This window comes from Podarcis liolepis (genome assembly GCF_965112155.1).
Source record: "Podarcis liolepis genome assembly, chromosome: 4".
NCBI classification, from domain to species: domain Eukaryota; kingdom Metazoa; phylum Chordata; class Lepidosauria; order Squamata; family Lacertidae; genus Podarcis; species Podarcis liolepis.
In genome coordinates, this window is record NC_139558.1 from 90,191,732 (window position 1) to 90,219,215 (window position 27,484).

The 27,484-nt window shown below is 44.7% G+C and overlaps 1 protein-coding gene across 11 annotated transcripts in view; it reads right to left on the reverse strand.

Moving 5' to 3' along the window:
• The window catches only part of FAT3 (FAT atypical cadherin 3), a 462,341-nt gene that overhangs the window by 78,986 nt on the left and 355,871 nt on the right, over positions 1 to 27,484 (reverse strand). For all 11 annotated transcript variants that reach the window (XM_083499062.1, XM_083499067.1, XM_083499063.1 and 8 more), the window contains 4 exons: positions 24,341 to 24,616; positions 22,146 to 22,356; positions 10,004 to 14,077; positions 126 to 322 (listed from right to left, as the gene is read on the reverse strand). In XM_083499062.1, the coding sequence (XP_083355188.1) occupies positions 126 to 322; positions 10,004 to 14,077; positions 22,146 to 22,356; positions 24,341 to 24,616 (4,758 nt within the window). The remainder of the gene's footprint in view (positions 1 to 125; positions 323 to 10,003; positions 14,078 to 22,145; positions 22,357 to 24,340; positions 24,617 to 27,484) is intronic.

Genomic DNA, 27,484 nt, shown 5'->3' on the forward strand with positions numbered 1-27,484 from the left:
TACTGCATTGTCCAGGCATTTCACTGGCCAATTTAAATTTGCCAATGGGAAGGTGTGATATATATAAACCTAGACAACAACACTCTATTTTTAATTTTGTTAAAAAAAATATGTTGCCAACCAACCTGATCGCAGACAGGGCTGTTGTCATTAACATCTGTGACAATCACTTCCACAGCACTCTGTGTTACAAACAGTCCATCAGTCGCTGTAATATTCAGAAGGTAGACATCCTGTTCTTCCCGATCTAATGGTCTCTTGACATAAACCTTCCATTCATTCTGAACCATGCCAAGGGCGAACTTCCCTTTGGGATTTCCTCCTGTGGAAAGAGACATTAACTGTCATTAGAGCCACATATATTGTTCTCCAGGGACACGAGTGGCGCTGTGGGTTAAACCACAGAGCCTAGGACTTGCCCATCAGAAGGTTGGCGGTTCGAATCCCCGTGATGGGGTGAGCTCCCGTCGCTCGGTCCCTGCTCCTGCCAACCTAGCAGTTTGAAAGCACATCAAAGTGCAAGGAGATAAATAGGTACCACTCTGGCGGGAAGGTAAACGGCGTTTCTGTGCATTGCTCTGGTTTGCCAGAAGCGGCTTAGTCATGCTGGCCACATGACCCAGAAGCTGTACGCGGCTCCCTTGGCCAATAAAGCGAGATGAGCGCCGCAACCCCAGAGTCGGCCACGACTGGACCTAATGGTCAGGGATCCCTTTACCTTATATGGTTCCCCTGTTTGTGGGAAGTCTCACAAAAAGTGAAAGCCTGGAGGTGTGTTCCAACCTTGAATGGTTTTCATCAAGAGAAGGAGCTGACTTTGGTTTTATTTTACTTGCTTCCTCACCTGCACTCAACCCTCCCAATTTCACAAAATCTTTCCAGAGCTGACACTAGCAAAACAGTACAGGTGGTCAGCTTTGCTTTAGACTCCTGATAACTATTTGGCTAACTGTGGTCCTCTGTCTTCTGCAACTACTCCAAAAGCTTCTCCCACAAGTCAAAACTGGTAACTTTCAAGGAAACAATAACAATAAAGTTTTGAGATGATCCCGTTGTTTAGCTTGCATTAAGGGCAATCAGACTCAAACTGTGAACAATCAATAGCCTCCTCTTCACGACGGCACGACTGTCTTTCCACTTCAGTCTCAAGAGAGGATGTACTACAAGCCCCTCACTCTTGTTACCAAGACAATTTCATTAGCTCTTGATTATGCAATCAAGGGAGTGCAGCAGGTTTCCATTAAGGAATCGTCTAATGAAAGCTTTTATCACACTGCAGTGTTGTTTCTATTTTCATTACAATTTTTGTTGCGTGCGTGCGTGTGTCTGCAGAACACACAAAGACACATGTGCCTTAAGTAGACCTAACGAGGGGTCGTTTAAGGAGCAGCTTAAGATAAGGCCGGCAATTAGATCAAATTTATACAAGAGGAAAAGGCAGCCAGGAGAAGGGATGAAGCCAATCAGCTTCCTATTACGCTGAAACTGTGACACCGAACCCGACGATATTACTTTTCTGCATCATTACACCGCATGGCAACTAAATCAAGTCAGAATGCTTGTCCCCAGCTATCCTCCGAGAGGAAAATAAGACCATTTCACACACTAGGGGATACGGGAAATTAAAAGCATTGCCAAAACAGTCCTGGTGGATGGCCATTAACGTTTCCAGCGGTTATTTATGTTTCCGCTTAAAATGTTACATGTGCCAGTTTGTTCTGTGCAGTAATCACCTTCAACATGGCTATTCCTTGCTCATGAATTTCCCCGGGGCACCTGGCTAGCCATACTCGGAGACAGTGCACTGGGCAAGGGAGACCTCTGTTATCAACAGTACAAGCAATGCGATGTCTGCTCCGTTCCACTGAGTTCAATGGAGCTTACTCCCAGCGTAAGGCACCAGGAAATCAGGTCAGATCTTGTTACAACAGAGACGCAGTCTCGCCGGTCCTGCTCACCTTGTGATGCAAACATGGCGCAACAGCCATTTATGGAAGTCCACTAGGAGCCTGATAAAACACCAGTAATTTGTTGGCTGCCCGGGATTGCACAACAGCAGTGACAATGGTGGGGGTTGCGAACATTTGAAGAGCTGTTTGACAAGGTCTGCTATGTGAGAAGTGAGGTTACAGGGAACCAGGCAGAGGGCCTTCTCGGTAGTGACGCCCGCCCTGTGGAACGCCCTCCCATCAGATGTCAAAGAGATAAACAACTACCTAACATTTAGAAGACATCTGAAGGCAGCGCTGTTCACAGAAGTTTTTAATGTGTGACATTTTAATGTATTTTTAATCTTTGTTGGAAGCCGCCCAGAGTGGCTGGGGAAGCCCAGCCAGATGGGCGGGGTACAAATAATTAATTATTATTAATTATTATTCTGTGAAGAACATGTTGTGGAATACACCTCGAATAAGGCACCAGTCTGGATGCCTTTAGCTGACACCATCCTGCCTGACTTCAAATTACAAGAATGAGATTCTGACTAAACATCAGGAAGAACTTTCTGACAATAAGAGTTGTTCGACAGTGGGACGGTCTCCCTCGGGAGGTTGTGAGCTCTCCCTCCTTGGAGGTTTTTTAGCAAAGGCCGGATGGCCATCTGCCATGGATGCTTGAGCTGAGATTCCTGCATTGCAGGAGGTTGGAATAGATGACCCTTGGGGTCCTTTGCAACTCCACACTTCTATGAGGCCTGGTAGGTCACATGTTATGTAGACCTGGCCTCTATGGAAATGCATGTTCCTTTTGAAATTGGTGCAGAGAATGCAAAATAAATAAATAAATAAATAAATAAATAAATAAATGGCTTGCAGTAAGTCAGATCTCTTAATTCATTCAACCCCACAGAAGCAGATTTCCAAGGTTTCCGATGGGGCCGTTTCTCAGCCCTACCTGGAAATGCCAGGATTCGAACCTGGGACCTTCAGCATGTAAAGCAGATGCTCTCCCATTGGCCTGTGGTTCTTTCTCACGCATGAAACAGATATCAGCGCATGCATGTGTAGCGAGCTTTCCTACCAGGCGGCTGCGTTCAGCCACGCAACAATCCCTCTGCATTCTGATGTGTAACATGGTCTCTCCCTGAACTTCTGAATCACACTCAACAAAGATGTAACACAAATAAATGAGCCTTAACAGTACGATAGTTTAAATATTCTTGGGATTAAAGGGAGTGGGGAAAGTACACAGATATATTTCCTCCCCGCCTCTTGCAAAGTTCTATGTATGCTTTCCTGCCGACCTTGTTCTGTAGTGATTAATTAGCTCTCCCCATCAACATATTTAAGGCAGGTTCAGCATCTTAAGGGCGCTCTAATTAATTCATTTTTCATTGTAGATTTTTTTTCAAACGAAGGCTCCTGGCTGCAAATGTTAATGGCTAATTTTTAAAATCCACCCGCAGTTTTTCTTCCTAAGTTCTGCTTGGGCATCACAACATCTAAGCGTTCGCTCCAAAAAAACCCCACCACCCCAACTTTCCCCAAAGGCCTTGAGACAAGAAAAATATGCACTTTTCTCTCTCGTTTGTTTTTGTTTACTGCATGGTTGAATAACATCCCCATCCAAACCTTCCCTCCTCAGCAAATGTTGCAAAGCATACTTCAGAGCTCAGCGAGATGAAAGGGAATATGCAGATCAGAAATGAAATCTTTCAAGCACATTTTGGCGAGCCACATGCAAAGGAAGTTTAAGAGGCAGAGACTGTGTGATCGCATGAATTCTTGCTGTGAGTGCTAAGTTAAAAACGAATAAAGTCTAAATTATAAATATATTAAAAAGGATGAAGACGGGCCATAGCTCATCTCCCGTGCACACGAATGGCCGAAGGCTCAATCTCCACCGATGCCAGCATGCTTTTGCCTGGGATAGCTCAGCCGGTAGAGCATGAGACTCTAAACCTCAGGGTTGTGGGTTTGAGCTCCATGTCGGGCAAAAAGATTCCTGCATTCCAGGGGGTTGGACTAGATGACCCCTGTGGTCCCTTCCAACTCTACAAGTCTATGATTCCAGTGTCTCCAGGTGGAGTTGAGAGGAACCTCTCCGAAATCCTGGAAAGCGGCTGTGCGTATTCCTTGGAAAGTATGAACGAGGTACATTCTCCTTTAAATGTGAACTGAATAGAATTTCTTCTCCATCCCCTCATACTTTCTGCTTCTTCATGTCTGAATTGGCTAGAATCAGCATCATGGTTGAATAGTGCTCTTTCTCAGGTAGAACTAAATTAAAAAATTCCTTCCAGTAGCACCTTAAAGGTAAAGGGACCCCTGACCATTAGGTCTAGTTGTGACCAACTCTGAGGTTGCAGTGCCCATCTGCCGGCGTACAGCTTCTGTGTCATGTGGCCAGCATGACTAAGCCACTTCTGGTGAACCAGAGCAGCAAACGGAAACGCCATTTACCTTCCCGCCGGAGTGGTACCTATTTATCTACTTGCACTTTGACGTGCTTGTGAACTGCTAGGTTGGCAGGAGCAGGGACTGAGCAACGGGAGCTCACCCCATCACGGGTTTTCGAACTGCCAACCTTCTGATCGGCAAGTCCTAGGCTCTGTGGTTTAACCCACAGTGCCACCCGCGTCCCTTAGTAGCACCTTAGAGACCAACTAAGTTTGTTATTGGCATGAGCTTTCGTGTGCGTGCACACATCTTCAGATACAGATAGAACTGCTTTCCTTTCGCTGTGTCCTGGGCATTATACTGACTGAAATGTCTGAGGCAGCGCATATCCAAGCCTCTTAGGACACACATGGTGGGTGGGGAGTGTGAAAACACAATTCTACAGACGTTGCAATATTGTAATAATTTGGCCCATTATTAATCCCAATAATGGCAAAATGATGATTTACAGATCATTAGCATCAAGGAGCTCAGGAACTGTGGATCACCTACTAACCGCGGGAGTAGTTTGTTACTCAGACAGAGGGAAGCCTACAGCAAAACGCTGAAGTGAATGAAAGCATTCTTCCAAAAAGTGCTGAGATCTCTTGAGAGCAGAGCAGACGTCCGTATGATTTTACATTTCTAGCTCAAGATGGATTGTCCACATCTTGCAGGTAACCACTGCCTTCCCTTTGAGGGCAGATCTAAAAGACTGCTCAGACCGCAACAAACACTGTTCACATTAATTATCCCCTCTCCCTCACCTCTGGGTTCAGTGATCCGCTTGCTTGCGGAGACTTCGTGAAGTAAATGGTTCGTGCATGATTGTATTTACAGACCAGCCTTCTGAGCCTCGGAGTGACAGAATGGCATTGGCAAAGGAAAGCCAAACACTTGAACTGATCCCAGTGGAATGTTCCAGCTTGCAGAGTGAGCTCACTTTGGGGCGGGGCTACCGGTGGGAATAATTTCTAAAAACCTTCAAGTGTTAAGTTAAACCTTTAAAAATCCACAGTGCCACCAAAATTGCTGAATATGCTCAGAAACAAATGGAGCGAAATGCCCATGATATTCGTTTTCTGGAATTTGTATCTCAATAAATGACACAATGGTGACTGATGGGAAAAGATGTAGCTCAGCTGTAGAGCATATGTTTTAACACACAGGAGGATGCAGGTTCAATCTCTGACATCTCTACACAGAGCTCAGAAAGGGCCATGTCTGAAACCCAGTAAAGCTGTTACTGGTTCTTGTACACCGTGGTGGGGAACCTGAGGCTCTCTAGATATTGTTGGATGCCAGCTTCCATCAGCCCCAGCCAGCAGGGCCAATAGTCAAAGATGATGAGAACTGTAGCTGAGCAACATTTGGAAGGACTACAGCCCTAGTGTAGTAATTCCTGATCTAGTTGGACTGATGGTCTGACTCTGTACGAGGGAGCTTCCTGTGTTCCTATTTACACTCCTTCTGTACTAGCAGATCTTAGCCTTGAGTTCACATTGGTCTACTCTGAAGAAGGAAACCATGGCTTGGTTACATTTAATCGGATGAATTCAAGTCAATTGTAAATCAAGGGTAAAAATCGGCAGCAGATTGTTACATATGAGTATGCTCCACAAGATACAGGGCTTATCCGCACTTAGCTTTCCTCCGTTCTTTCCAGGCATGGTCCACAATTTAAAGCTCTGTGTCCAAGCACCCTTTTCTTTTGCTTTGGAATTTCCCCCATGAAAATCCACTCAATCAGAACAAATGTCAATCCACTGAAAACCTGAATTGACGTTTGCTCTGAATCAGCTTTAAAGAGCTGCTTTCTGCAGGGAAAGCTCAGGGCAAAAAACAACACTCAGACACGGAGTGGACCTTGGCCTGGAAAGAGCAGGGCAAAAGCTAAGTGTGGATAAGCCCATAAAGTACTGCTGCTCTATGATCTTCCGAAAATTCATGAGCAATGTTAGCTGCTATTGGACAGGTCTTGAGTATGTCACGTGAAGGCATCTAGCTTCAACCCACAGTCACAAGGAAGAAGATCACAATGTCAAATTCTTCCAAGTGTTTATGTATGTAGCAGATCCGCACCCTTGTGGATAAAGGCTGGTAGGAACTGGATTGTACACACAGCCAGAGGGCAGCTATTTATTTTTCTGATTGGGTCAGATCATGGAGGTAGCTGCTGACTTCTCATGTCCACAACATGGTTCACAGAAGGCTTCCTTATAAGGTTGTGCACATACCCAGGCGCACCCACAACGGTATGCACAAATCCAGCAGGATGCACTGGCTACAGGGAAGTTAACCAAAACGGGTTAATCTGTAATTGTCTTGTGCTGTGCACTGGAACTGGTGACTTAACACCACAATTTCCAGAGGGCTAGCTGTGTCATAGTGAAAACACTCATTACTGCTGTTGTCATGGGTCACTGTGCTTATTTTTGCATACATTCAAGCTCTAATTGAATCGGCTGATTAGCATTCTACGTCCTTTTAAATGTGTTTGTGGGAGAAGGGTTATTGTTTTTTTATTATGAATTTTGTGTTCTCATTTTTTATTTTTATGTTGTGAACTGCCCTGTGATCTTCAGGTGAAGGGTGGTATACAAATTTTAATCATCACCACCACCACCACTCACCATTTTCCTTTGACTTCATTGCTTACTGTTCCCTCCCTCATGTGTAAATATTTGTGCTATGGAGGATAACACTTCATAGAAATCTATCTAAGGCTTATGATCCGAGGCCCTGTTGTGAGTTAGAACAGGGCCTTTTCAGCAGTGGCACCACAGTTGTGAAGAGAGAGGCTCACTTGGCCCCATCTTTATGGTCTTTTTGATGCCATTGGTGCCAGGTGATATACCTTTCCATTCACCCAGGTCTTCTGAACAAGTTGTGCTTCACAGATATGCCTTCTTTCTGCTGGATATGCAGCAGGAACCTCGCTATGAGTTCTTAGGGAATGTGCTTCCATTTCCAAAGCACCCTTCCTTCCTTCCTTCATATGCATCTAACTGGCAATTCTGTGCTTTGGCCACATTGTGACTCTCCCTTATCTCTAGTCTGAAAATTAAAAGTTAATTGTGCGGTGATGATAATACATAAATATAGAGAGATTTATGAGTGTGGAAGATTTTACTTTCACACCAAATAACGTTTCACTTTCCTTTTTTGGGCGGGGGGGGGTTGGGGGGAGATAGTCAGGAATGAATTAAATCCCTTGAAGGCGGCAATACTTTGAACATCCACCGTCACAAATCCATGCCGATCGGTGCTTCATGCCTGTTGATGCACGTTGTGAGACAAGAGTTTTAAAATTGGAATTCACTGACAGCAATGAGAACTGGAGACTCAGCCCCCCAAACTGTGGGCTCCTCTATTAAAATGAGACTTGAAATCTAATCCTCTGCATGGACCGGGGGACTTAGGGCGGCTCTCTGTTTATTTTGATATTTAAGGGAAACCTCAGCGTGGCACGAATTCCTCTTTGCAGTAAGTTAAAAGGGTTACTTCATTAGGAGATCGGGATGATTAAACATGAGAGAGAGACTGTAGTCCTAAAACTGGCTTGACACGTATCTCCGAACACCGGGGAACAAAGAGCACTCAGATGCATTTGGGACTAACTATCGTAATTTGCTAATGTGTGAAACTGGTATCTCCTACAGCAACTGTAATGTGTGGACCTTACACATGAATAAGTGTGCACAGGACTGCAGCATAGCGCGCGCACACCCTGGTATCTCTATTACCACAGCAGAAGGGGCTTAAGGAGCCTCATTATGGGTTGGCATTTAAATGCACACAACGTGGCTCTTACTTGGCATGAAATGGTACCTGCTTAACGAGGACAAGCAGATGTTTTAGCGGGATAGTAACATTTCCACCCGTCCTGGAAAGCTTCATCGTTTTTCTCTGCTTCCAAGTTGTACGGTCACATTCATGTTTGGATACATCTTGTTTGAGCGGACGGCAAACGCAGCCCCAGCTTATCTGCCGCCATCTCATGCAAGATGTGAAGCTATTCCACAACCGTGGGCCCACACTACCCAATGGTCATTCCCATAAGCACGTGGAATATTCTCTCAAGTAATTCAACTCAGTCCTTATAGCTGTCCACAAATGCTCAAGGTGGTCAGTCATTTTTGGTTTTACCTTCACAGAAAGCCTGTGAGATAAGATTATTGTTTGAGGCACGGTGGCTGGCTCAATGGGCAGAATTCAGTTTGGCGACAGAACACATGGCTGGATGCAGAAGGTCTCAAATTCAACGCCTGGTGTCTCCAGTGAAAAGGGGATTTCAGGAAGAGGAAAGCTCCCTGCCCACAGAAACTCAGAGAACTAATGACAGTCAGAGGAGACAATACTGGGCTAGATGGACCAATAATCTGCTCCAGTGTAAGGCAGCTTCACTTACTCACGGCTGTCAGGGCCAAATTATATGGCCTAATCTGCTTAGAATTCTATTTTGCCATTAAGTGATACAGGACGAGGATGATGGGAGCTTTGGCTGCAAAAAGCAACAAGGTTGACACCGGGCAAGCCGCAGCAAATGGCTAGTGGGTTGAATTCCACTTGCTAGGCCACAAAGTGCTTGCACTGAATGAAAATATGAAAACAACATCCTTAAGACAATCGCTCAGCACAATGGGAAGAAAGAAAATGTGCTAATAGCAAGATGGCCCAACAGTTATTTGTGGTCCCAACCTTTAAAAAAGGTCAAAGAAGCCCAAGCCATATATTATTTATTTGTTTATATATATGGGAACTATCGCTTCTTTCTTTTCTATGGCTACTTAATGCCTTTAAAAACGAATGTTTCTAATGAGGTTTGCTATCTAGGAATGGAAAGGATGCTTTTTAATTAAGTAAAATAAGACAGTTATGAATGCACAAAAGTCTCCCACCCACCCAATGCCTACCCCCTCTGCCTACTCTGAAAAACAAATGTTGCTCATTTTCTCTGGCTGATGCACAATGCTACAATCCTTTCCATGCTGATAACATAAATCTTAAGGGGGTTATATAAAGAGGCTGCTAAACGGCAGCACAGTGTGAAGTGTGAGTTGGTTAAATTAAAAAGGCCCAATACAAATTATGCTTTCCCCTGTTTTTATGCTCTTAGGGCTAAACCAAGCAAGAGAATAATACCCTAAAAATGGTTTGTGTGGATCTGTGTCGTGATATGTTAAGTTCTCAGCAATTTCTGGCACCCAGACCTACACACATTACTCTCTCTGCTGGAGGTTTTTAAGCAGAGGTTGGGCAGCCATCTGTCTTGGATACTTTAGTCGAGATTCCTGTATTTCAGGGGGCTGGATGACCCTTGGGGTCCCTTCCAACTCTACAATTCTATGGTTCTATGATTGGTTCTTTGTGCCAGGGATCAAAACAGGCTTGTGATGAACATATGAAGCTGCCTTGTACTATGGCAAACCACTGCTCCACTTTCCATAATGCTCTCTATTCTGAGTGGTGACAGACCTCCAAGGTCTCAAGCAAAGATAGGTATTTCCTAGTTCTGCTCTGCAAGATGCTTTTTAAGCAGAAAAGTCATGGACTGAGCACCTGTGCTTTGCCACTGAGTTCAAACTCTCCCCGCCTTTAGCCCTCCAACCCGAGAGGCCCATTACCTGTAATGTGATAGCTAACTTGGCGGTTGACATCAGATGTATCCTCATCCCAAGTGCTGAGGACAGCCACAACTTCGCCTGGCGAGTCGCTCTCCTTCACGGACCCCCTGTACAGCTCATGCTCAAACACTGGAGCATTATCGTTGATGTCTGTCACCGTGACGGAGATCAAGGCAGTTGATGAGAGGGATAGGGCTTCTCCCAGGTCGGAAGACACTACAGTGAAGGCAAAGGTGGGGTTCTTCTCATGGTCCAAGTCTTTCAAGGTGCTGATCCAGCCACTGTTGCTGTCAATGGTGAACACCTCTGTGATTGTGTCAGCATCCGATTCTGCTGAGAGAGAGTACGTGACTTGACCATTTGCCCCCCAGTCTGCATCAATGGCTTTAACCTGGATAAGTTTGGTTCCTATGGGCATTCCTTCCATTATGATGGCTTCATAGCTGGCTGCCTCAAACATGGGTTTGTTGTCATTGACGTCCAAAATTTTAATGTCCACATCCACTGTTAACACAACATCCACTTTATCTAGCTGTATAGTTGCAGCAACCTTAAAGTGAAAGGCAGGAGTTGTCTCATGGTCCAGTCTCTTATCAAGTTTTATGATGCCGGTGTCCTGCTCTATAATAAACACTCCATCCTTGTTGTTCCCTGGCAATTCACCATTAACTGTGCTATAGGTGGCACCCTGACTTGGCAAAACATGCAGAACATCAACGGTACTACCTATTACAGTGTCTTCCGATAGTGTAAAGGAATATTGGGGTTGAGAAAAAGAAGGCAAGATGGTTTCTGGAGGTAAAACATGAATGTACACAGGGATAAGCGAATGCTTCACAGGAATGCCGCCATCAACTGCTTTGACAAAGAAGGAGAGCACTGTGTTTTTAAGCTGGTTAAAGTTGCCCTTGGTTACCATCCACCCATTGTCAGGGTCAATTTCCAGCAGATCTGCCACAGAAACCGAGGCCTCGCTGTACAACGAGTAGGCAATCCTCGCATTTGCACCATCATCTGGATCAACTGCTTGGACCTGGGTGACCAAATGACCCTTTCCAACATCTGCTTTGACGCTTGCCCTGTATTCAACTGTCATGAACTGGGGAGCATTGTCATTCTCGTCCACCACTATGACTCGCACGGTACAGAATGTGGTTCTCCCTCCTCCATCGAGGGCTCTCAGGAAGATGGTGATGTCACCTTCCAAAGGGATCTCCCGATCAAGTTTCTCAGTTGTGATGATCTGTCCGTTGTTATCAATCAAAAAACGATCCTTGGCAAAGTCGTTTATGATTGAATAGCTTATTTGCCCATATATGCCCGAGTCTCCGTCCGTTGCTTTCACATGGATTACCTTGGTTCCAGGAGCGGCGTTTTCTCTAACCTCCGCCACGTAAATACTCTGTGTGAAGACAGGACTGTACAAGTTCGCTCCGAGAATCCGGATATGGACCTGGGCTGTGCTTGTGAACAAACCATCGGAGACAGAGACATTCAGGCTGTACATTGACTCCATCCTCTGCTTCCGATGGTTTGACAGGGAGATGACCCCACTTTTGCTGTCCATCACAAAACTTGTACGGTCATTTCCAGACAAGATGCTGTACTCCAACCGGTCATAATCAGAGCTGTCTGCATCAGAAGCTTGGACGCAAGTCACAAAATGGCCCCGAGGAGCTAGCTCACTGACGTACGATTCATATATCAATTGGTTAAAAACGGGAGGGTTGTCATTCATGTCTGTTACGAAGATGCTGACTAGAACTTCACTGCTCAGAGGTGGGAATCCGTTATCCGTTGCCCGCACTTTCAGACTGCATTGCTGCATCAGCTCGTGGTCCAGCAAGCGGGCTGTTAGGATCAAGCCACTCGTGCCATCGATGTGAAAGTAATCTGTGCTGTTGAAGTTGTCCTGGACTATCTGGTACTGAACAATTTTGTTGTTCTCCGAATCCGCATCCGTAGCAACAACCTGCAAAACAGGTGTCCCAATCAGAGACGCTTCAGATAAAGTGGCATTATATGCAAAGTGGTCGAAAACCGGAGCATTGTCATTGACATCGTTGATAATTAAGTCCACCGTTACTTCAGCTCGGGCACCGGTGAGAGCATCGCTGGCTCTCACAGTCAATTTGAAAATGGGGTTTACTTCATAGTCTAATGGACTGATGACATTGAGGACTCCGGTGTCAAAATCAATGTTGAACTGATTATAGGGATCACCGTCTACAATGATGTAAATGATTCCTTGACCTTCTGGGCTGGTTGCGTTGATGCTCAGAATTGGGGTGTGCATTTCGATGTCTTCGTTTACAGAGGCCGTATAGAAAGGCTTGTTGAAAACGGGCATTGCTTTGTTAACTATCGTAATGGGCAGTTCTACAGATGCAGACAGTGATGGATTGCCTCCATCTTTGGCAATGACGATAATTAGATACTCGATGTTAGATAAGTCAGAATTAAAGGCTGCTTTTAATGTGACGCTGCCAGTGTGCCTGTCAATTTCAAAGTGCCCATAGTCCTCCTTCAGCAGGTACGATACGTCGCCGTTTGCATCCTTATCTTTATCAATTGCCGTGACTCGGTATATCAGGGTGCCGGGATCAGCTTCAACTTGTACAGCGGCATAGTATGGGAGCCCAACAAACACCGGCGCATTGTCATTGATGTCTTCAATGTGAACTCTGACAACCACCCTGGCTACCCTCAGGTGATCCAGCTCACGACTAGCCTCTACCACCAGCTCGTAAAATTCCTGTTCCTCTCTGTCAAATGGGATGCCAGTAGTTTGAATGACACCCAGAGTGGATTTGATCTTGAATTTGTTCCCTGGGTTTAATATGCTGTACTTCAAGGGCTCGTTAAGGCGGTTTCCAACAGCGTTGACCACTGCTACTTTTGTGATATTGGTGCTGTTTTCTGAGATGGATGTGGAGTAAAGGCTTTGTGTGAAGTGCAGGCCACTGTCCATGGCTTCTTTGACCATTATGGTCACTACGGCAGTGCTATAGAACTTCCCATCGGATACTTTTGCTATAAGCATGTAATGATCTTTGGAGAGGCTGTTGTTTTTTATAGTCAGCACCCCGGAAACAGAATCGATGAGGAAATACTCTGTGCTGCCTTCAATCAGGCTGTAGGTCATTTCAGGTGGGACTTCTGAATCTGGGTCCGCAGCCCTGAGCTTAAGAACCTCAACTCCAACGTATGTTGGTAGGAGCAAGATGGTCTCAAACATGGCCTGGCTGAAAACTGGAGGGTTATCATTGACATCTGTTACATCAATGGTGACTTCAGCTGGATTTTCTGCAGTAAGCTGTGGATTTCCACTGTCTCGAACGTGGACGTGAAAATGGAAATGTGCAATGGTTTCATGATCTAAGTCAGCAATAGTCCTAATTGCACCTGTACTGGAGTCTACGGTGAAATAGTTCTTTGCAGTGGACTCAACAATCTGGTAGACAAGCAAAGCGTTCTGATTACTGTCTGCATCTGTGGCTCGTATCACAAGCGGATTGTTCCCTAAGCTTCGGACGATGCTATTTACAGGTGCAGCCTCACTGATGCTGCCCAGGTATTTTGAGAAGAGGAAGACTGGTGGGTTGTCATTTTCGTCGATGATCTGGATGTTCACAGTGGCATTGGATGCCATCCCGGCCATGTTTGTGGCTTGTACGGTGAGCTGGTACGAGGAAGTGCGTTCATAATCGAGGGGCTTTTGAGTAGTGATGACCCCAGAGTAGGGGTTTATAGCAAAGGCTCCGTTGGTGTTGCCCTCCTTAACCTCATAAACTAGCGTAGACTGGCTGATTGCTGAGACCAAGATAACTGAAGTTCCAAAGTCAACATTTTCATTCACTTCAGCTTGCCATTCCTTGTGCGTGAACTTCGGATGAGAATTGTCTGACATGGTCACAGATATGCGGACAATGGCTGTGGCTGACAGTGGTGGAGAGCCCTGGTCGGTCACTTTGACTGACAGAACGAACTGGTTCATGGTGGTCAGGTCTGGTTCCTTCAGCACCGTGATGATGCCTAGAACTGGCTCAATCTTGAATGTGTTCCCAGTATTCCCTAAAAGAGAAAAGAAAATAGGAATATATATCAAAAATGAAATGTAAATATGTAAAAATGATGAGCAATATGTTCAAAGTTCACTTGTTGGTATCACGTCATGCTTGCATAGCTCAAGGCCCACCAATCCAAACTCAGTCCATCAACCATATACAATGGTACCTCAGGTTACAGACGGTTTAGGTTACAGACTCCGCTAACCCAGAAATAGTACCTCAGGTTAAGAACTTTGCTTCAGGATGAGAACAGAAATTGCGCGGCAGCCACGGCTGCAGCGGGAGGCCTCATTAGCTAAAGTGGTACTTCAGGTTAAGAACAGTTTCAGGTTAAGAATGGACCTCCAGAACAAATTAAGTTCTTAACTCAAGGTACCACTGTGTGGCCTGCTGCCAACCCAACCTTCACTATTTTTGCTATCCCCAGTGAGCAGCAAAAACAAGAATTTTGTCAGGAACAGGCATCTCCAAACTCAGCCCTCCAGCTGTTTTGGGACTACAACTCCCATCATCCCTAGCTAACAGGACCAGTGGTCAGGGATGATAGGAACTGTAGTCCCAAAACAGCTGGAGGGCCGAGCTTGGGGATGCCTGGTCAAGAACCTGGTAAGCCATCATTAATGGCCTGACGGTTGTGTTTTTCTTGGTGAGACTAACTCTGCATGCACACAGCTGCATTTTATACTAAAACCAAGCAGAACTAGGTCTGATCACTGCCCAGTTGGGATCCCTGTATAAACCACTCTGAGAAATCTGAAGTATGATCTTGATATAAGTACAGAATTCAAGCCGATTAATCTAATATGATGCAGAAGATCTGTGGGCAAGACTTTTAAAACCAATGGATTGCACTAAGACTACCAAGGGGCTATCTCTATACTAGAAAACATTATTCATTAAGAACAAATAAAACTTGGCAGATGAAGATGATGGACTATATGGAACTTGCCAAATGGACTGGGAGACTCCAAGACCAGAGAGAAGAGAGGGTGGAAGAAGACTGGAAGAAGTTTAAGGAATATTTGAAAGAATATATTAATATTTAAACCTTAGAATAGCTTAGGAAGTGGATATAGGCTGTAGGGTTAGAAGTAGAAGATAGGGTATTTTAAAATAGTATTATTTGTAAGTGATAAAATATGAAGTTATTTTAAGTATGATTAAAAAAAATGGTTAGAAATTATGATATTTGTAAACTGCTAAAGATGAAGTCAAATGAAAATCAGATAGGTGGGACTTGGGGAAGCCAACTTAACAATGTTTAGAAAAATAAGGATATAACAAGAATTTGTTTGTATTGTTTGTCTTTCCTGTCTGTGCTTTTTATCTGTGTTATAAAAGGAATAAAAAAAAAATTGGGGAAAAAAAGATCAAATAAAACTCTATTGCATTCCCCAAGGAGTTGCAGGAAACTGACATTTCAAGGCTGTGCTGATCATTCTCTCCAGAACACCTGTATCACCGACAAAATGTGGAATGATGCCCTTCCCTCATCCATATGTGAAGCAGCAACCATCAGTTGCTTCGGGTGTCTTGGCAACACTTATCTTTTTGCTCAGGGTTTGCGTGACTCACAAAAGTGGACCCTGATTTATGTGTATGAATCCCCAAAATCTTCATTTTCATTTGATTATATATGGTTTGAGGTTATATTTTTGTTTTCACGGATGTCACTTTTATATAGTACATAGTGTGCACCGCATAGAGGTTTTAAAATGTATATATCAAATGCTTTTACATAAATAAGTAAATAAATGTGTGATTACACTTCCCACCGCTTTTTGAAGAGATCACAGTAGTTTAAGTCTATAGTGCAGAGATGCTGTAAAAGGGTAAACAAACCATTGCCAACCTTGGTGCCCTCTAGACATTTTGGACTACAATTCCCATCGGTCAAAGCCAGCACAGCTGTACTGGCTGGGGCTGATGAGAACTGCAGTCCAAAATATCTGGAGGGCACTAGATAGGCAGAAGCCACCTGCAAATCATTAACTGGGCTGTAGTATTGATACAGTACCACCTGCTAGGATCTATGTGACCGACTGCAGCTGATCTATGGACTTTGCTTGCTTGCATTATGCGATTTGCACAGTAATCCTACCCAGAAGTAAGCCCCACTAAATTCAACAGGATTTCCTTCCAGGTGAGTGTGTATAGGATTGCAGCCTTATCCTAAACTCGCTCGCCCCAGAGTTAGTCCTATCAAATGCAGTGGGGCTTACTTCTAAATCAATATGCATAGGATTACACTAACAAGGCTGTGATTTTACACATGTTTACTAGAAAATGCATTTTACTGAAAGCTCCTGGACTTCAAAGAAGAAGGGTTTAAGATATGGCACAAAATAGAGATAAAAGACGAAGAAGCCAAATTGTTCAATGCATGAGCAACAGTTCACGGCCTGAAATAATGAGGATTTTGAGCAATTTAATATTACTGGTTGAATGCTTCAATAGGACTGAAGGCGAAGCATGAGAGCAGCATATATATATATATATTTCAAGAAATACACACAAAATAATAGCACATCAAATAGATAAAAGGAAGCTAATGACAGCAAGGTTTGTTTATTGATCTTAGTGGATAGGGGAAAATCAAGAAGAATCATTGTTCAGTGAAGACGTAAAAGGGCTCCTTGGAAGGTCAGGGTTTGCCACATAGAATAATCAGGCAGGATCAAGAGACTCTTTTGTCAAAAGCATACAATGAGGACCGAAATGACCTGTTCCAAGGAACATGGAGCTGGTGGTGGAATCAACAGAAACTCCCTGCATTCAATTTGTCCTCACCTGCCTAATGTGTTGTCAAGCTTATTCTATGCCCTGGAACACAGAGAGCTGCATTCTACTGAGACAGACCACTGGCCCATTTACTTCAGTATTGTCTACAATGATTGGCAGCAGCAGTCTAGGGTTTCAGACAAGGATCTAACCCAGTCCTAACCTGAGATGCTGGGGATTGAACATGGAACCTTCTGCCTGCAAAACAGGTGGTTTACCGATGAGCCAAGGCCCTTGGTTTAGTTTTCATTGAGTTCACCTTTACTGTATCTTTTTAACCTTACTGTACACAGCTTAGAGACTCTGCTGTTAAAGTGCAAAATGAATTGTGGAAATAAAATAGGAATAGATTGATAGGGCAAAGGCAGCACAGGGAAGGGGAGTGGTGGAGCTTGCTGAATATCCCCACCCTCCCTGGCATGATTTCCATCATGTGTAGTTTTTGGACACCATGAGACAAGACACAGGCTAAGTTCAACTCCATGTTGCAAAGGGACATTTCAACACAGGGCTCCTATTTTCAGCGAGACACTCCTGCCGCTTGCAATATTTTTGCCCTCTGTGTTACGTTCCATCTACAGCAGTGGTTCCCAACCTTTCTTCCCTTTGAGCCACCTTAAAGTAGCTGAGGATCTTGCAGGAGTGTTTAATGGTTGTTTGTCTTGCTGTAGCTTTGGGCCAGATGCTGTATGGTTTTTAATTGTATTGTACAGCTTCCTTCATTTCTTATAAATTGTATTTCATTTGTATTACACATGACCACAAATCCAGACAGGCTGCAGACCACCTGAATGAAGCATGTAGACCACTGGTTGTCCATAGACCACAATTTTGGAACTCCTGGTCCACAGATTGACAAAAAGGATGAGTTAATAGGTGACAGAGGTAATACATGATTCAACCAACAAATGGGCCTGTATGTGCCTCTACCATCTGTATAGTTTCTAGGATGGAAATATATGAACACATCTATACATTTCTGTGCTCATCACCTCTTATCTGGATTCAGATTTTGTTAAAGTGTGTGCGCATTGGTTTCTTTTACTGAGTGCTGTGCTCACATGAGCTGAATTCCCTGAGAAGTAAGGAACCATGCATATAAGCTGAACCCATCAGTTAAAATTAGCATCCTCCCTGCACATCCTTTCATGGGTCAGAGGAACAACAGCCTCAGAAAGTCCTATAACGCTGCATCGAGGAACATCTGGGGATAACGAAATGGTGGGAATTTGCAGCTGAAACAGAGGTTTGAAACCTTGACTTGCTGGCAACATAGGAGGATGAAATCGAAATCAGAGGCAGTCGTGGGGAGATAGTCTCATCAAAGGGTTTCAAGCTTTGGAATAATTGGTCTGGGTAGAAGCCTCACACTGTCCACACTTCCAGGCCACTGCCTCATCCCTCCCTCCTCCATGATTATGGGAGCCATTTTATTACACACTTTTCACAGCTGATCTTAACACCATTGTATCACTCTATCCATTCACCATAGGGCCAAATTAGACACTTGGAAGCAGATCTAAGTCTCAAAGCAACAGGAGCAAGACTGTTTGCAGCGAAGAAGCGTTGGACAAGGGGAGGGATGGCTGAGCCTTAAACCTGCCACTCCCTCCCTGCCTCGCAACCCCGCCTCCCCACCTTTCTACCCAAATGCGGTCCAAATGGATTTTTACCACAACACCAAGGGGTAGTGGCTTGAGGGAGGGAGCTGAAAAGTGCTGACTGGGTCATGCACTCCTCTTCCGCTTGCCATCTCCCCTGATGCTTTGCAGCTGTTTAGTAGCAACTAGGGTTTAAGATCTGGGTCTTCTGTCAATTTGCTGAGTTACCTCTGCTAATTCCCTTTAAAAGAAGCTAAACGTGTCAACCTCATGCACTTAGACGACAACAACCTCATGATGCCATCTTAATGATTCATGATGCTATAGAGCAGTGTGTCTCAACCGGTGAGTCCCCAGATATTGTTGGACTACAACTCCCATCATTCCTAGCCAGCATGACCAGTGGTCAGGGATGATGGGAGTTGTAGTTCAACAACATCTGGGGACCCACAGGTTGAGAACCACTGCTATAGACTGAGTGGGGAGGTGTATAGATCGGGATACACAAATTCAGTACTGTATAACATTGAAAATCATAAATAAAATACAATAAATCAGTGTTGATTGGTAAGGGTGATCAAGCCTGCAGTTCCAGGGGGAGGGCACACATAGGTGAATTGGAATTGTGATTGGCAGAACTGAAAGCAAATACAATGCAGGAAGAGACCTAGTCCAGGGGCCAGCAAACTTTTTCAGCAGGGGGCCGGGTCCACTGTCCCTCAGACCTTGTGGGGGGGCTGGACTATTTTTTTTTGGGGGGGTGAACAAATTCCTATGCCCCACAAATAACCTAGAGATGCATTTTAAATAAAAGCACACATTCTACTCATGTAAAAACACGCTGATTCCCGGACTGTCCCTGGGCCAGATTGAGAAGGCGATTGGGCCAGATCTGACCTCCGGACCTTAGTTTGCCTACCCATGACCTAGTCTAACGTGGTCCTGGTTGCAAGAATCTATCCCTTCTGTTATCATGCTAGAGTTATCCAAACATTGGCAAATTAGATAAATGTGCAGTAGGACAAGTGGAACATGCTCAGTCCATATCCTGCCCTTGCATGTTTGCTGTAATTGTGCATGCATAAGAATGTAAATCTGCTAATGCATGATCCATCCCAGACTGTGGATTTGTGAGCACAGGCCTGTATGTAGCAAGCCACTGGATAAACGTTCCACAGAACTCTGTGCACATGGTTGAGGTTAAGTGGGTAAGCCTGAGGGCAGGGAGGGCGGGCTCAAAAGACTGACCCAATGTTTGTTTATTGTACTCAGGTTGCCAGATGTATATCTATGCAAGCTGAAAGATCCGAGTCCTTGGCCACTGTTCTAAAATGCAGGCAGAGGAATGTAAGTCCAGAAGTAGCTGGCAATGGTTGACAGAAGCAAGTTTCCATTACCGGAAAAGAGCGAGAGGCTGCCAGTTGGGCTCCTTGAAATAAACGGTGGGGCAGGAGGCAAAAGAACAATGACCACAGGAAAGTAATGGAAGCAATGGCCTCAACTAGACAGGAAAATTGCTGCAGGATAAAGTGAACTGGACTGCCAAGGTTGAAATGCATCAAACTTGGAGTGATTCTGCAGCCATCTTCTACAACCAAATGAAAGCATTTATCTATCATGCTGAAACCGAGGGGGAGAGAGAAGGAGAGGCAGAGGAGGGAGAAGGGCTACTCATTCAGCTTTGCTGAAAGTTCAGCTCCCTTCAGTTCCTTCTCTTTTTGAGTTGTTTCCATGCCAGCTGGTCAACAAAAGAATTTTTTAAGATTAATAATTGGTGCTTGAGTTTGCTTGCTTTCCCTCTTCCACCCACACACCTTCTTTCCTTTTATGTTGACTGACCCAACCCAAAGAGTACTCATTAATGGTTCCTCATTGTTGTTGTTGTTTAGTTGTTTAGTTGTGTCTGACTCTTCGTGACCCCATGGACCAGAGCCTGCCAGGCACTCCTGTCTTCCACTGCCTCCCGCAGTTTGGTCAAACTCATGCTAGTAGCTTCGAGAACACTGTCCAACCATCTCGTCCTCTGTCCTCCCCTTCTCCTTGTGCCCTCCATCTTTCCCAACATCAGGGTCTTTTCCAGGGAGTCTTCTCTTCTCATGTGGTGGCCAAAGTATTGGAGCCTCAGCTTCAGGATCTGTCCTTCCAGTGAGCACTCAGGGCTGATTTCCTTCAGAATGGAGAGGTTTGATCTTCTTGTAGTCCATGGGACTCTCAAGAGTCTCCTCCAGCACCATAATTCAAAAGCATCCATTCCTCATCAATTCCTCATTACCCTGGGGAAAAAGTGGCAAGTGGGGTGCTGCAGGGTTCTGTCCTGGGCCCGTTGTTGTTTATCGTATTTATAAATGACTTGGATGAGGGAATTGAGGGGATGCTCATCAAATTTGCAGATGACACCAAACTGGGAGGGGTAGCTAATACCGTAGAAGAAAGTATCGGAATTCAAAATGACTTTAACAGATTGAAGAACTGGGTGCAAGCTAACAAAATGAATTTCAGTAGTAACAAATGTAAGGTTCTGCACTTAGGCAGAAAGAAGCAGATGCACAAATATTGGATGGGGGGGGGGGACACCTGGCTTACTAGCAGTACATGTGAAAAGGATCTAGAGGTCTTGGTGGACCACAAGCTTAGCATGAGTCAACAGTGTGATGCAACAGCAAAAAAACTGCTAATGCTATTCTAGGCTGCATCAACAGAAGTCTAGTGTCCAGATCAAGGGAAGTAATAGTACTACTCTATTCTGCCTTAGTGAGACCACACTTGGAATACTGTGTCCAATTCTGGGTACCGCAATTCAAGAAGGATGTTGACAAGCTGGAATGTGTGCAGAGGAGGGCGAACAAGATGATCAAGGGTCTGGAAACTAAGCTTTTTGAAGGAGCTGGGTAGGTTTACAGCCTGGAATAGAGGAGACTGAGAGGATATATGATCACCATCTTCAAATAACTTAAGGGCTGTCATATGGAGAAGGGAGCATGCTTGTTTTCTCCTGCTCTGGAGGGCAGGACTCGAATCCATGGCTTCAAGTTGAAAGAAAGGAGATTCTGACTAAACATTCGGAAAAACTTTCAGACAGTAGGAGCTCTTCAGCAGTGGAACAGACTCCTACAAGAAGTGGTGGTCTCTCCTTCCTTGGAGGTTTCTAAGCAGAGGTTGGATGGCCATCTGTCATGGATGCTTTAGCTGAGATTCCTGCATTGCAAGGGGGTTGGACTGGATGACACTTGGGGTCTCTTCCAACTCTAAGTTTTTATGATTCTATGTCAAGCTCTCTAGATTATAATCCTGTGAACATTTTGTTTTTACTGACCTCTGGAAGCTATTCTGGGAACCTTTCTGGTTGGGTATTGGTGATGGAGATGCTTTAAGTCAGCAAATAATAGAAAATTATTGGGCTCAATGGGGCTTATTCCTTAGTAAGTGTGTTTAGCAATGCAAGTACAGCAGCAGCAGCAAGAACAACAATGGTGCAATTCTGAGATGCATAAAAAGGCCCTGCAAGGCACCATCTCTTGAATGCAAGACAGAAGAAGGCAAACGAGTTAAACATAAGGCCTCATTGATTTCTAAGGAACCTTGGCATACTTACCTTCCTTGCTGTAATCTTTAATTCTATCCAACAATTGCATTACATCGTATGATTTTATTATGTGCAACCTCACAGTGCAAAAAACCTCACTTGCTAACCTGCTTCAATTGTGTAGATCAGCTCTGCGTTTTCGCCTTTGTCTTTGTCCAAGGCGGTGACCTGCAGAACAGCAGACCCAATGGCAGCTGATTCAAACACAGAGGCTTCGTACAAAGGGCTGGAGAAGTACGGACTGTGATCGTTGGAGTCTTCCACGTTGACAATTACCCTTGCCAAATTCCGCCGATAGGGGAACTCTTGGTCACGAACCTGGGGAGAAGGAGCAACAATCACTGGAGCACAGAGACAAACTGGTAGGGCCACAAAACCCGGTCAACGTTACATCTGGGGAAGAAGTCATGAATTCAATACTTCTTTACACACTGCCTCGTTAAACTAGGGAGTTTGGTACTGCAATGTGTAGTAACAAGTTTCTTTGGGGAATTATAGGGACAGAACTACCTAAAATGTACATAAACTTATTCATGCATGCTACTACAGCCCCCTTACTTTCCCCCAAATGGAAAAGGTAGAAGTCCCAGCAAAGGAAGAATGAATGCAAAAACTTATGGAATATGCAAAAATGGTGAAACTTACCAGAAGAATAAGAAATCAAGATAACAAACTTTTTATATCTGAAGAAGTGTGCATGCACATGAAAGCTTATACCCAGAACAAACTTAGTGCTACTGGACAATTATTTATTTGTTTATTTATTTAAACTTTTTTAATAAAATAATGGAAATGGTTTATTGAATATTTACAGATAAATTGCAAACAGATAAGAACATTGACAGGATTATTGTAATAACCTGCAGTTTCATAAGAGTATATATTTTAAGCAGATGAACGAATTAAGTTAATTTGGATATGTAGAAGATATGAAAAACCAATTTAAGGAACCGTAGAAAGAGGGGGAAGGAAGTAAAGTTTTGAAATGTTAAAATGACTGTAAAATTATTGAAATGTATAAACCTGAAAATCATGGATAAAATTAAAAAAAATATGTAGTAACAGATCCTGGCCTTGAGGGTAAAGCTATATACCTGAATAGTAGCTGGTTGGTTGAAAATACTTCGCTATCACCGTTTATTAGGTTTTGCTTCTGGAGCAGAACCAGTGTGCTAGCCATCCATCTTTTTTCCTGCTTTTTAGTTCCAGATTTTGTACAGATACGGCACATGCATCAACCGCTCTGGTTTTAAGGACACGTTCTCACTCCCAACCAAGCTAAACAGCTCCCTGATATGCTCCAGCATGCAGGCAAATCACAGGGCAGGAAAGAGATCCTGATGTGATTGTGCAATAGATCGTGACTAGAGAGGCAGCTGGACATTTGCAGGCTATGAAGTTGACTATCTCCGCGCTAAATACTATGACAAGGAGAACTGAGTGAGATACAGTCATCCCTGGAAAAAACTAGTAAAATTTCTCAGAAGGTGTGAGATGAAGGTCAAGGTTAGTTTGGAAGTTCTAACCCACTGCCAACAAACAACGATAATAATTTCTGCTCCATAATACAGTGGTACCTCGGGTTAAGAACTTAATTCGTTCTGGAGGTCTGTTCTTAACCTGAAACTGTTCTTAACCTGAAGCACCACTTTAGCTAATGGGGCCTCCCGCTGCCGCCGCCACACAATTTCTGTTCTCATCCTAGAGCAAAGTTCTTAACCTGAGGTACTATTTCTGGGTTAGTGGAGTCTGTAACCTGAAGCGTCTGTAACCTGAGGTACCACTGTATTCAGCATCCACTTCACAGCAGAACACCCCCCCCCCACACACACACAATTTAGGCGCATAAACTAGTGTCTTCTGTCTTGGGAAAATCCTACAGAAATGCAAGATGAATCAGAGCACTTTGCTTTCAATAACAGGGCACGGGCAAGGAGAACGATAATCACCTTGTTTAATAGATTCTGAAAGAACTTTAAAAACTTCTCCTGAGAAACACTTTAAGGGAGTCACCTCTGATAAAAGGCCCAGGCATTGGGAGATTATAATGTTTCTTCCGTGTTCTCCCTTAAGATGGCAAAACCATTTTGTGAGATAAAAAACGCTTTCATAGTAAGCCTCACAAAGCTTCAGCACTGAAAGAACGGAACGAATAAATAAATGCACGCCAGTGGAGGGAGGAAAATTAATTACTGCTTCCTTGCCAATTTTTAAAGCCCCTGTGCTTATCAGTAGACTATAGCATACACCTATTAATAGGCACTGATTGTGCCTGAGCACACATTTAATATTCAGTTCTTACCATTACGTTTAGGATGTGCTTATCTTGGGCTTCGTGGTCTAAGCGCTCGGCGGTGTACAGAACTCCTGTGTTGGGATCCATCCTGAACTTCCTCACACTGACTGAGTCAATACTGCTATGAATGATGTAGCTGAGCTTGTGCTTCTCATCTCTGTCTATGGCTTCGACTTGCAGGATCTCAGTGTCAGGGAGGATGTCCTCAGAAATCGTGACGTCGTAACTCGGGTGGGAAAATTCTGGACCGTTATCGTTGTTGTCCAATACTTTGATGAGAACCTGCAATATAAAAAGAGGGAAAGCGGGGTTTCGTGTTGGAGAAGAAGCAAATTATACACAGATACCTGCCACACTGGCTGTTTTCAAACATATAATGATGATAGATTACGCTTACTTGCACACAAGCAAATTGCACCTGCTTCACTCCTCCCAGCTCCTATTAGGAGGAAGCAAACCGCAATATCCGGCTTACAGTTCCATCCAAACTAGGGATTGTGGTTTGTTTCACTCCCAGAAAACAATAAACTTCAGACCAAGTTTGATCTTGGCTTATCATCTGGACTCAGTCCTTGGAACTCTTGGCTTGAGGAAACCCCAGTACTTTATTTAAGAAACACAGTCTCATCATGAGCTCCAGGTACAGGATACATGGTTCATAAAGCAAAGTTCCAGGATGCATCACCAGGCAGTAGAAAAGACACCGTGTCTTTGCCAAGTTTGGAGGAGTGTGAGTTTCAAAGGATGGTTGCGTTTCAGTTCCTGCATGGTTTCAGAAAGTGCAAAATAGGCTGGTGTGCCTTTAAATGAGAACTGAATCAAGATTCTCCCCCATCGCTATAGACTAACCATTCCAGTATTTCTGTGGGGAAGCCTTGGCAGGCCACAATAAAACACATAAAATAGATGTACGTGACCGTTCCAAGGTTAAGTCCCATTCAGTTCAATAGGGAATAGACAGGTGTAGGATATCACTGTAAAGAAATCATCCCTTCATTCCCTACTTGTTTCCTATCTGAGAAAGGAAACTTATATGAGACTTAAGTTGTCTGGTGCTTGAGGTTAATTGCCTGGTTTCAAAGCAGCACAATGAAGGTGTTAGCTTGCCTTGTAGCAAGTCTGACCAACAAGGTCAGAGACATAAGAAGAGCTTGCTGGATCAGGCCAGTGGTCCATCTCGTCCAGCATCCAGCTCTCACAGTGGCTAACCAGATGCCTGCAGGAAACTGACAAGCGCAGGATCTGAGCACAAGAACACTCTGTCGTCCAGTGGCTTCCATAAACTGCTATTCGGAAGTGTTACTGCCTCCAACTGTGAAGGCGCAGGTATCATGGCTAGTGGCCATCAACAGCCTTTTCCTCCATGGATTTTAATGCCATCTAAGTTAGGGACGCGGGTGGCGCTAAGGGACGCGGGTGGCGCTGTGGGTAAAACCACAGTGCCTAGGACTTGCCGATCGTATGGTCGGCGGTTCGAATCCCCGCGGTGGGGTGAGCTCCCGTCTTTCGGTCCCAGCTCCTGCCCACCTAGCAGTCCGAAAGCACCCTTAAAAAAAGTGCAAGTAGATAAATAGGTACCGCTTTATAGCGGGAAGGTAAACGGCGTTCCGTGTGCTGCGCTGGTGCAGGCTCACCAGAGCAGCGATGTCACACTGGCCATGTGACCCGGAAGTGTCTGCGGACGGCGCCGGCTCCCGGCCTCTAGAGTGAGATGAGCGCACAACCCTAGAGTCTGTCAAGACTGGCCCATACGGGCAGGGTTACCTTTACCTTTAAGTTAGTGGACCGGGATGCGGGTGGCGCTGTGAGTTAAACCACAGAGGCTAGGACTTGCCGATCAGAAGGTCGGCGGTTTGAATCCCCACGACGGGGTGAGCTCCCGTTGCTCGGTCCCTGCTCCTGCCAACCTAGCAGTTCACAAGCACGTCAAAGTGCAAGTAGATAAATAGGTACCGCTCCGGCGGGAAGGTAAACGGCATTTCCGTGCGCTGCTCTGGTTCACCAGAAGCGGCTAAGTCATGCTGGCCACATGACCCGGAAGCTGTACGCCGGCTCCCTCGGCCCATAGAGCGAGATGAGCGCCGCAACACCAGAGTTGGCCATGACTGGACCTAATGGTCAGGGGTCCCTTTCCCTTTACCTTAAGTTAGTGGACACCACTGCTTCCTGTGGGATCGAGTTCCATAGTTCAACTATGCACCGCATGAATAAGTACTATTAAAAAATCTGACCTGAATCTTCCAACAACTAACTTCACTGGATATCTATAAGTTCTGGTCTTACAAGAGAGGAAGAAAAAAACTTTTCTCCATCCACATTCTCCATGCCATGCACCATGATATAAACGTCTGTACTGAGAAGATGCTGATCTCCAGGATTTCAGATGGGGCTCTTCCAACTCAGCTGAAGATGCCAAGGATCAAACCCTGCAAAGGATGTTCTCTACCATGGGGTATAATGTAGTGAAGGGAGAACAGACTGTGGCTCAAATTCCTCTCTCTTCCACCGTATTCCAAAGCACCGCTGCAGCAAAAAGTTTATTTGATGCTCCACCAGATGAATCACTGACTTCTGTAAAGTTTTTTTTCTGAATGAATTGCCTGCCACTTCACCCCTGCCTCGTTCGGCTGCTTGTGTAGATGAGGTCGGCGTGGCCACCGTCTCACTGCTACCTCCATCAACAATGTGAGCCATTATAAAGCTACTGGCAGCACTCAGCAGCTGTTTTGCCTGACACAGGTTCAGTCAAGATGCGGAGAGTGTGAGTTCTGGAAAAAATCCGAAGGGCAGACGGAGCTAATAAGAAAACAACTCACCGCCCCCACACTTTTTAAGTGTGCGTAGGGGGTAGAGGGGTGGGTGGAGAGGATGTCTCCTCGAACGCGTTTACAAGGCTTCAGTCTGAGCCCAGTCACTTACACCCACACTTCGCGTTTTAATGGAGGAAAAGATTTACTTATAAGCTATTATGATAGTATTTTATTAAAAGAGGTTGCCCTTGGAGAGACATGAAACATTAGCTTTCCGCGACGTTAGTGAGACGTTTGCTGAATGCTTTACCAGAAAGTGCCTAAACAATTCCCAAAAAATTGCCTGTAATGACCTACCCTGGGAACAGTCTAGAAGGCAGTTGCAATAAAATTCCCTCTA